At 41.7% G+C, this 10,854-nt stretch overlaps 1 protein-coding gene across 1 annotated transcript; it reads left to right on the top strand.

Annotated features, from left to right (window-relative positions):
- Positions 1-37: 37 nt before the first annotated feature.
- On the top strand, positions 38-9,505 carry TIMM21 (translocase of inner mitochondrial membrane 21). Its single transcript, XM_054060182.1, has 6 exons — positions 38-418; positions 3,526-3,588; positions 3,695-3,792; positions 5,157-5,230; positions 7,223-7,328; positions 7,422-9,505. The coding sequence occupies exons 1-6, from the start codon at positions 178-180 to the stop codon at positions 7,512-7,514; spliced, it is 675 nt and encodes a 224-aa protein (XP_053916157.1). The 5' UTR covers positions 38-177; the 3' UTR covers positions 7,515-9,505.
- The last annotated feature ends 1,349 nt before the right edge of the window (positions 9,506-10,854 follow it).

A 10,854-nucleotide genomic window follows, 5' to 3' on the forward strand; every position in this document is an offset into this window, starting at 1 on the left:
GCAGGAGGGAGCTCCTCAAACTACGGCTCCCAGCTCTCCCCTCCTCCCCTCCCAGCTTTCCGCTGGGGCGATGGCGAGCGGCGGCGGGGACTCCCGCGGGGACTGCTGACCGAGGCGCTGCCCTCCCCCTGCCTCCCCCGGGAGGACGAGGCGAAGCCTCCCGCGGCTCCGCCGAGCATGCTGCCCGCCCGCCTGGCGCCGCGGGGTCGGTGGGCGCTGCTGGCAGCCCCGGGGTGGGCGCTGCGGGGCTCGGGGACGCGGGTGCGACCCTGCGCGGGGTGGAGGCTGCAGCCCCTCGGCAGGGAGCCCCCCCCGCAGGCCAGGGGCATCAGGGCCGAGAGACCTGCCGGTGGGGGCAAGCAGGTGTCGGTGCAAAGCGATCAGAGAGGAGAAACCGTGCTGTCGGCTGCACAAAGAGGTAAGGCAGGCTGTAGCCGCCCGCGAGTGGGAGCACTCGGAGATACTGGCACTGAGAAAATCATAGGATAGTTTGGGTTGGAAGGGAGCTTAAAGATCATCCAGTTCCAACCCCCCTGCCATGGGCGGGGACACCTCCCGCTAGATCAGGCTGCCCAAGGCCCCATCCGATCTGTCCTTGAACACCTCCAGGGATGGGGCAGCCACAGCTTCCCTGGGCAACCTGTGCCAGTGTGTCACCACTCTCACAGTGAAGAAATTCCTCCTTATGTCTGCTCTAAATCTTCCTGTCTCCAGTTAATACTCGTTGCCCCCAGTCCTGTCACTACAAGCCTTTGTAAACAGTCCCTCCACAGCTTTCTTGTAGGCCCCTTTCAGGTACTGGAAGGTCGCTATAAGATCTTCTCTGAGCCTTCTTTTCTCCAGGCTAAACAACCCCAGTTCTTGCAGCCTGTCCTCGTATGGGAGATGCTCCAGTGCTTTGATCATCTTTGTAGCCCTCCTCTGCACCCGTTCCAAAAGTTCCATATCCTTCTTATACTGAGGATTCCAGAACAGGACACAATACTCCAAACGAGGTCTCAGAAGAGCAGAATAGAGGGGCAGAATCACTTCTCAGTTCCTGCTGGCCACGCTTCTTTTGATGCAGCCCAGGATACAGTTGGCCTTCTGGGCTGCGAGCGCACACTGCCGGCTCATGTCGAGTTTCTCATCGACCAGCACCCCCAAGTCCTTCTCTGCAGGACTGCTCTCAATCACATCATCCCCCATCGTGTACTGAAATTGGGGATTGCCCTGACCCAGGTGTAGGAGCTTGCACTTGGCCTTGTTGAACCTCATGAGGTTCGCGCAGCCCCACTTCTCCAGCCTGCCCAGGTTCCTCTGTATGACATTCTGTCCTTCCACGGTGGCAACTGCACCACTCAGCGTAGTGTCATCTGCAAGGTTGCTGACAGTGCACTCGATTTTGCTGTCTATATCATTGATGAAGATATTAAACAGCACTGGTCCAAGTATGGACCCCTGAGGGACACCACTTGTCACAGATCTCCATCCAGTCATCAAGTCATTGAGCACTGCTCTCTGAATACCACCATCCAATCAATTCCTTATCCACCGAACAGTCCACCCATCAATCCATATCCCTCCAATTTAGAGACAGGCTACTATGTCTTGACCCTGATGCTACTTCTACACTACATCAGCAAGCTTTTTGGAAGAAGCCATATAATTTGTGTTCTGCTTGTGCATTACATAGACTGAAATGTACAAACTACTGCAAATTATATCATCTGAAAAGAAACCAGCTTGTTGGTTTTCTGAGAGTTGTGGGATTTTTTTTGAGTTCCTGACTTTTGGGGCTCTGAAGTCTCAGCTGCAGCAGTGATTTTGTCATACACCTGGGTCAGGGCAATCCCCAGTTTCAGTATACGATGGGGGATGATATTGAGAGCGGCCCTGCTGAGAAGGACTTGGGGGTGCTGGTCGATGAGAAGCTCGACATGAGCCGGCATTGTGTGCTTGCAGCCCAGAAGGCCAACTGTATCGTGGCTGCATCAAAAGAAGCATTGCCAGCAGGAACTGGGAAGTGATTCTGCCCCTCTATTCTGCTCTTCTGAGACCTCATTTGGAGTATTGTGTCCAGTTCTAGAGTTCTCAATATAAGAAGGATATGGAACTTTTGGAACGGGTCCAGAGGAGGGCTACGAGGATGATCAGAGTGCTGGAGCACTTCTGCTGTGAGGACAGGCTGTGTTAGGCTTGTTCAGCCTGGAGAAGAGAAGGCTCAGAGGAGATCTTATAGGGATCTTCCAGTACCTGAAGGGGCTGCAAGAAAGCTGTGGGGGGACTGTTCACAAAGGCTTGTAGTGATAGGACGAGGGGCAGTGGGTATAAAGTGGAGAGAGGCGGATTTAGTCTAGACATAAGAAGGAATTTCCTCACTGTGAGAGTGTTGAGGCACTGGCACAGGTTTCCCAGGGAGGCTGTGGCTGCCCCATCCCTGGAGGTGTTCAAGGCCAGGTTGGATGGGGCCTTGGGCAGCCTGATCTACTGGGAGGTGTCCCTGCCCATTGCGGGGAGGTTGGAGCTGGATAATCTTTAAGGTCCCTTCCAACCCAACTATTCTATGATTCTGTGATTTCCCTTTTCAAAAGGAAAACCTGTCACACACAACCTGTCCTTTTGCTGTTTAAACAGGTTTACTTTCAGCAAAGTTGTCAAAGCTCTACATGTGTTACTAGTTTCTTTATAGGATGTCTGTCACTTTGGTCGGTCCCATTCATTCCAGTGAAAAATGATTATTACATAACTGGCCTTAAAAAATTTAAGTGCTTTGGAAAGGTTTATGAAGAGCATCCTCAATTGATTAGAAGGCTGCAGGAACAATGTTTGTTAAAGTTTCCATGGTAAACGGTACTTCACTGAAAGCCATACCTTATCACTTAAACAAATCAGTAACCTCTTTCCAAGTTCTCAAAAATATTCTGTAACAGAGAATCTCATACAAGTTTTTTGCAGTGGAACTGACACTAGTACATTATATCAAAACTGATAGATAAAAACTAATCAGATAAATTGCAGTTGTCTGTCTGAATAACTAAAATAGGTATTTTGCTCTAATATTCCTCCCTTTTATTGTTCACTTGATTGAGAATTCCTGAAATCAGTTATTTTTGGCCTGTGCAATTTATAAGCTTGTGCTTTATTTTTACTTCTCCCTTTCTTTGCATAGGGATTGCAGTGATAGTGGTTTTATATTGTAGCTTGACTATCGCAGTGCTAAGCACCTCACTAGTTCTTAAACAAACTAAATTTCATGCTACAGGAAAACTAATACGAGTTATTTTGGGTCTTGAAAACACCTAGTAGGAAAAGAGAAAATAACAAGGCTTAATACAGAGACACAAATACTCCCTACACAATGTAAGAGACATTCCATGTCCTCTTTTTAAGTGATGAGGCATTATAGAAGCTGTTATTGGATTTTTGTCTTCTACCAAAATGTTATTCGAGCTGTAAACTAATACAAGAGTGTTTATATAAGAAAGCTATTCAAGTATTACTATCCAAGATTGTAACTGCTGTATTGTTTTCTGTCTGTTTCAGTGAAAGAAGCTGGAAGAGACTTTACCTATTTTATCGTGGTGCTTGCTGGAATTGGTGTTACAGGTTATTTTTTAAAATTATATTCTTTGTCAGAAGACACTTTTTTAATTAATTCCATCTGGTCTGATCTGATTAGTTTTCATTCCATTTACTGTTGTTTCTGTTACAGGTGGTTTGTTCTATGTGATTTTTAAAGAGCTGTTCTCTTCTTCTAGTCCAAGTAAGATCTATGGAGATGCCTTGGAGAAATGCAGATCTCACCCTGAGGTTAGTTTTTGGACTTTCGTCATAAATTTACATTTCTCAGTAATTACTGTCTCTCTTTGACTCAAAAGTTTGCACAGGTAATCTCACAAGCAAAGCTACTGGAAGACCGGTGTGGTGCTTAGCAGGCAAACACCACAGATCTGCCTCTGCTTTTAGTTGACCAGAGGTGGGTCAGCTTCAAATTGGAGCATGTAATAGAAGTGAATGCGAGCACTGAGCCTGCATGAATTAGCCTGCTAAAAGCTGAGTTAAGTGAGTGTACCACACCACAACAGTTGATACAGCTACAGTGTCTGCTCTTTCAGAGTGTGTGTCTCCCACACAGAAAGTCTTACAGGCATGCCGTAGTGCCTACTAAATGTAGTACTTAAGGACTTCTGCAGGTCAGGGAAGGAACTAGGCCCTCTTAAGTTTTGTGGGTCTGGTGTGCTACCTTTCTTTAGCACAGTTATTCTGCTTTGACAGTTTATTAGGGTTCTGTCATTCTGCGAAGCACTGCATAAGTGTCTGGGTATTGAAAACCTTCATTTGAAACAGCAAGTAGCAGTCTTGTGGCTAGCAGGAAAAGGAGAAGGAAAAGAGAGCAGTTGAGTGATCACACCATCATGTAAGACAGCTAGATGTAACAAAAATTAATCTAGAACTAGATTATAAAATACACTACTAGAGACAAAGCGAGAAATGCATGAAATAGCTTTCAAACAAGGTTGCCACAGGTGCCACTGAAGATAACCTAAAACTGAAGTGACAAGTTGTCACTGGAATAAAAATGAAGACTGCTTTGGAAAAAGTTTGTAGGATTAAAACTTCTCTCTCATACTTTTTCAGGAAATTCACCCTCCCTAACCAAATTTAAAGTAAGTTTAAAGCTGGGTTAATTCAGTCTGGCTTTATAGATCTCAAAAAAAAACAAAAGAAAGAAAAGCCATTGAATTTCTTAAATGGTAGCGTTTTCTAGATTATATGAACTGGAAAGCATTCGGATTTTAAACTTTGAAACATATCCTTTTTGAGGAGACATTAGCAAATATTTCCTGCTTTTTTTTTCCTAGTTACACCAAATGTCAGTAAAGTACAGTAAGAAGAGAGATTAAAATGTCATAATCTTAGAGGATAGCGCAAATGGAAAATACTAGTGGGATTTACTTCAGACATTTAGTATGTGACTGTAAAGCAAATCACTAAAATACAGAGCAATGTTCCTTACACTGCTTTTATTCATAAACTGTTCTGTTCTCGACACATCAAACTTGTGAGCATTTTGTTGAAAGAAAACTTATTCACAGCAGGGACGTGAGCTGGTAACTGGAATATTTGTTTGAATGTGATACCTTCTGACAACTCAGTTCTCTTTTCTCTTGTAGGTAATTGGTGTTTTTGGTGAATCTATTAAAGGTTATGGAGAGGCAACAAGAAGAGGAAGACGACAGCTTGTCAGGTGACCTTTGGTGTTTGCCTCATACAGTCACTAGTTTTTATACAGCAAAGATATTTTGGATCACGCCATAGCAAGTCAGATCTGGATTAATGAACAGTGTGTGATAAATGAAACCATTTTTTTTGCAGTACCACTAATGTGGCACATGCCTCTAAATACAGAGCACTTAGAATGTAAAATGCCAGTTCCAAGTGCCTCAAAACAGTTGTCAGCAGGGTAAACATAGAGCTGGTCTCTCCAAAAAGCAGGACAAGTCTGAGGAGAGTAGTAGAGGTTTAAGCATGCATTGGTGGAGTAGGGATGTGACTGAAACTTACAGTCTGAAGGCCAAATAGGGCAAAATTGTTCTTTGAATAATTATTTTTTGAGAGATTTTCTCCTTTGAAAGCAGTAGTCTGTATCGTGCCAGTAAAAGCAGGAGGTACTAACTTTCAGACTTTCAAGAATCCAGCTTGCTCTGTTTAAAGCTAGACTGGGTTTGACTGCAGTAACTACATTGTCCTGAGCTGATACGCAGTATGGAGTGCCAATGGCTTGTGTTGCTCTTTGGTAACTGAGGCCACATCCTGTGTATTTAACAGAACATCTCTCACCTAAACCTTTTATGAGTATGTCTGTTTTATTATCCTGGTTTTGAGGGAGACACAGAACAAATGCTTACAAAATGTAAGTTCTCACTGCTCTGTAACCCAGTAGAGACTTTCTTGAGTTCTTTAACTTGAATTTATTCGAGATTTTGTATAAGATGGGACACATAAGCCCAGAAATAGAACTTGAACCATGAAATCAAGAAGTTTTTTTCTAGAGGAATTTGATTTTTACTGGTCGAAGTTTGTCTTTTCACCAGATTGTGAAAAAATGTTTAAAGTGGAGCTGGTAAACAAAATGGATAAGTACAAATGTTTTAAGCATCTGTTTATAAAACAAACCATGTAAATAAGTAAATATTCTATCAGCTTTCCAGTATTTAATTTCCATCATTTTGAAATTCTGATATTTTAAATAAAATTTTGAGCTGAGGACTTTTTAGGATTGTAGTGTTTGTGTCTACAGTATAAGGATGACCTTGAATGTCTCAAAAATATACAGGTTTTTTTGTATGTGAATTTACTGCAGTAAGGCTCTTCATTCATCTTTTTTTCACTGTAACCCACTGTGTCATCTTAAACTGTATTGCAGGTTCAATTCACTGTGTGTATCTGGGCATGACTGATGGAAATAAGAGCTTGGTAGTGTGCAGCAGTTAGTAATTTCGGTAGGGAACAAACTGGCACCAGGACTATAGTTTGTAGTTTGGCCATGTAGTTTGGCCATTAGTTTCTGGAAGAGGTTGCCTTGAAAGTGATGTGACCGTTCTGTTTATCTAATACTTGAGCACAACCTAACTCCAGTCTAAGTATCAGGATCTAGGTGGGAGATCTTCTGTCAGTGCCAAAGTTACACAACTTCAGTAGAATAAAATTCTTGCCAAAATAAGTAAAGCATATGGTAAATTGTTTGCTTTGATGTGATTTAACCAACCTGATAATTGAGTTGATAACACATTCTTTGTGTTATTTGGCTTGGTAACTTAGATTCCAAGTGCCTAAAAAAACCTTGGCAGTCTTGGTGATGTGGGCATTCCTTTTTAGATGTCAGGCTCTGAATCTGAGGGTACTTTAGAATAACTATAAAGAAATTCTGGAATCTTGGATTGATGTTGAGTTTTGAGGGAAGGACTGGGCTGAGGACGTTTAAGCATTTAATATGTTAATTATCAACTGCTGTTAGTTCTTCTAATGCTGCTACTCCTTATACCCTCACAGTAAAGCTTAGGAAGAGCAGTAGAGAAGGAACCCATGGTAGCATAAAGACTGCATCAGAATACGCTTTCTCCTCACAAAACAGTTAAGCAGCTCTTCTAAATAAGAAGTTTAAAGTTAAAGTTCAACTAGCATGTAATCTATATCTTTGCTGAGTGGATAATTTTTTTTCTTGTTTTGCTGGATTTAGTCACATTGAGTTTGTAAAGGAGGGACTGAAGCATATGCGTTTGAAGTTCTATATTGAAGGCTCTGAATCGGGGAAGCGAGGAACAGTTCATGTGGAAGTTAAAGAGGTACGTACAGTTGCTTGATAGAGCTAGCAAGCTTAATCTTGAATGTGAAGTACTGAAGAGAGAAAACAGTGACTGAAATTGTTTTCCTTACAGAATCCTGAGAAAGGAAGATTTGAGGTCCGCTACATCTTTGTGGACATTGACACCTATCCTAGAAGAACCATTGTCATAGAAGACAACAGATAGCAAATGATCAAAATTGCCACCTCTTCTCATTGAGTATTGAGTGATGTGGGTGTAACCAGTCTACACGTGAATTGTTTGGTGTTCTCAATTGTATCTTGCAGCTTTGGGATTGTGTAACAGGACGTACCTTCTCAGGGCTTCCGTTAAGGTCTTTCATAATAACAGGTACAGAATTTGAAGTGAAGCCAATAAGAAAAAATAATAGAGCCATCACTTATGGCAAATACTTTTGACATAGAAAAATAATGGCTCATAATAAACAGTTTAATGCTGAATCATACTTTCGCACAGCCAAAAACTAAGTCTTCTAAGATTTTGGGTTTGGATGGGGAACTTCTTTTGTCTTCCTTTGCTTGGATTTCCTACTAGCACTGCAATAAACAAAGTGTTTTTTTAAATGTAGGAGAACTCACTGTTTTCGTTCTGGATGCCGTTGTATAGGTAAGAAGGTGAAATAAGAATATATGTTAGTGATGCAAAAGCAGTCTAGCCCAAAGACATGTAAGAATGTGGATTGTAGAGGCACACATCCTTGGCAAATGTCTGGAGATAAAAGACTTAAGTATTGGTATCTTCTAAATAGATTGGCAGCACACAGAACAGCGGTACTGTCTGCTCTTTCCAATGTTTGCCATGCCGCTCTGCTACCTCATGACAGTGTTGTAGCTGCTCAGCACTGCCCACAGTTTTTTCCCTTAACTGAACTAATTTAAATTTTCTGGGAATCTGATTCATACAGGTTTAGCCAAACTGAAAAGCTCAGCTTATGACCAAATTTCTCAGCTGGGTTTCCTCCTTAGTGCAGTATTGCAGATAGCAAGCAGAGCTCTGTTAGTAATCAGACTCAAGTCATGCCCGTCTGTCAAGCATCACCAACCAAAAAATTTCAAGCTTTAACTATTTACTTTTGACAGCTTTCTTGAACACCAACTAATGCATTTTTCTGTTCTTAGCTATCATACGTAATGAATTATCCCTACATTGAGCATACAGGGATATTCAGTTATCAACCCTTATTGCAAGTTCATTTAATGGTACATTTGGACTGTTCTAAAATTCACACAATATTCTCTCATAAAATGCCACAAATATCGTACCTAGATCTTTAGTAATACTTTACTGGACTGTAGCCATCATGTTCATGTCTCCCAGTAATCTCATTCACATAATAACAACTAAACATAATACCTTGATAGACCTGGGTAATTTTGCTTTGTATTAATCACTACAACCTTGACTTCAGCCAGATCTTCATGTTGTTTGAAAGTATTCAATGAAGAGCTATCATGCATTCATCCAGTTTGTGAGCAGAGCAGAGTAACCACACATGACAGCAGAGCAGTGGCAGATGCTGATCCATATTAGACTGGTAGGCATTTTGGAATTTCTACACTGCATAACTGATTTCTGCTGTGCAAGCCAAAGGAGTTTTTACGAAACTTGAATTGTAGTTGAAACTGACTGAGGTGATTTCATAGCCATTTGTTTCAGCAGAGTTATAGATTTGTCTGCTTTCTTACATCCTTCAGTGGATGCTTGTCAAGACTAGTGAGCCCATAATTTTACACATCTTTAAAAGCTATGAAAAGTGTATCGGTGGCTCCCTATTGTAAGTATGACAAATAATTGTGATATTTGATACATAGCCATGAAGCAAGTTTGATAAATTTATTTTTACCTACAGTTGTTGACATAGTTCATGCTCATTGGAAAGGCGTCTTTAAGTAATGATGCTGACGTCTGTGGTATAATAGACTTGCTAGGCCCTGTGGATGGCAAACAACTTGTATTTGCGAAAGAGAGTGGTTGGCAAGGGAGCAACTGGCAACGTGCAGCTGCATCTGTTGAAACAGGTAGATTAGGTGGCTGTCAAACACTTGTATCAGCTAAGTGACACTTGGGGTGAGACGGAAGCCTCATAGCCTGGTGTTGCTTCAATTAAGAGCAAAAACACCCTTGAAATGACATACTGAGCTCCCCGCGTGGCAAAGAGAGTCTTCCTCTCTGAGGGGATGCTTAGAAAACAAAGGGGTCCATTTTGAACCTCGTGTCTTGATGGAAAGGTCTCTTTAGTCACCTCTCAGAATCTCACCTGTTTAAAGTAGAAGCCTCATATAATGATGTTTCTGCAACAGTGCAGGTACATGAAATTCAACAAGTGAAACAACAAGAACTGGCCATTGAGATTAATGTGCATGTTTGGCTTCAGCTTGAGAAAGCAGACTAAGATTTTGTTTACTTGCAACCAGATTTATTTACAGGGTTTTTCCCAGTTGCATGGACTTCCTAATATATACAGAAATAGAATGTACTTCAGGGTTCTATGAAAGAACTGTCTGTTTGGAAATGAGATCCCTGTTTTTTTGGTCCCTTTGAGATAACAGAACGGAAGTTTTTAAAGTTGTCTGTAAAGCTGTCAGTACCATAGTTCTAAACACCCTTGTCATATTTTGGCATTTGTGTCAGGCCTCAATATGCTCCCTAGCTGTGAATAAATGCTATAATTCCAAGTGTCAGAAAAAGTCTTAGCAAAGTCAACACAATAATTCTGTCTGGCCCTTTGGTAACCAGTCCAGACTTGTATGAGAAAAATGGAGACAGACCATAAGTGGCAATAAGGAAGAGACAGGAGTATAATTTAAAAGACACGAATGGATGTGGAGTGGACCACAGTGTAACTGACCTTCACGATCTCGCCATACTGCTATGGGCGTCTTAAAGCAAAGTACAAACCTCTGGTTTATGCACTACATTGCAAGAAACTGAAGAACCTAGAGAAAAGAGGGGATTACTTTCAAGCTTATTTTTGGTTAGGGTAGCCACAGTATGACAGGGTTATAAATAAAATGTTTCTCATTCTGTACTTACATAGAGTGCACTGTTGTAATTTTCACAACTCATCTTTCTCCTGTGGAGTTGCAAGAAAGCAGGTGTGTGAGTACACGTACCCAAAGTAGCAGGATACACAGCCGTAGTGGCACCCTCCGTACACTTCATAACAAACAAAACGTCTCACAGGCTGGAAAGAAGCTGCAGTGCAAGATTATATCATCTATAAATCATCTTTGCATATCTTCCTGTTTTGTAAATAGCAGAATACTAGAGAGGCAGGAGAATACTTTTCTTCTAAAAAGTGAAAAAATAAACTTGCCGTTATAAAATTATAATAATCTTTGGAAACTGCTAATTGCTCTTTCCGAAATGAAGCTTAACCTGATTACATTTTGTTGGAATTCAAGAAACGTAGCAAGTCAGACATCTCTGCTCTTGTGAGAAGGGGTACAGGGTCCTTTCAGCTATGTTTTCAGTCATCATTTTTGCTGAAGTTGCATTGCACAGC

Source organism: Cuculus canorus, chromosome 2, assembly GCF_017976375.1.
Source record: "Cuculus canorus isolate bCucCan1 chromosome 2, bCucCan1.pri, whole genome shotgun sequence".
Lineage (NCBI taxonomy): Eukaryota > Metazoa > Chordata > Aves > Cuculiformes > Cuculidae > Cuculus > Cuculus canorus.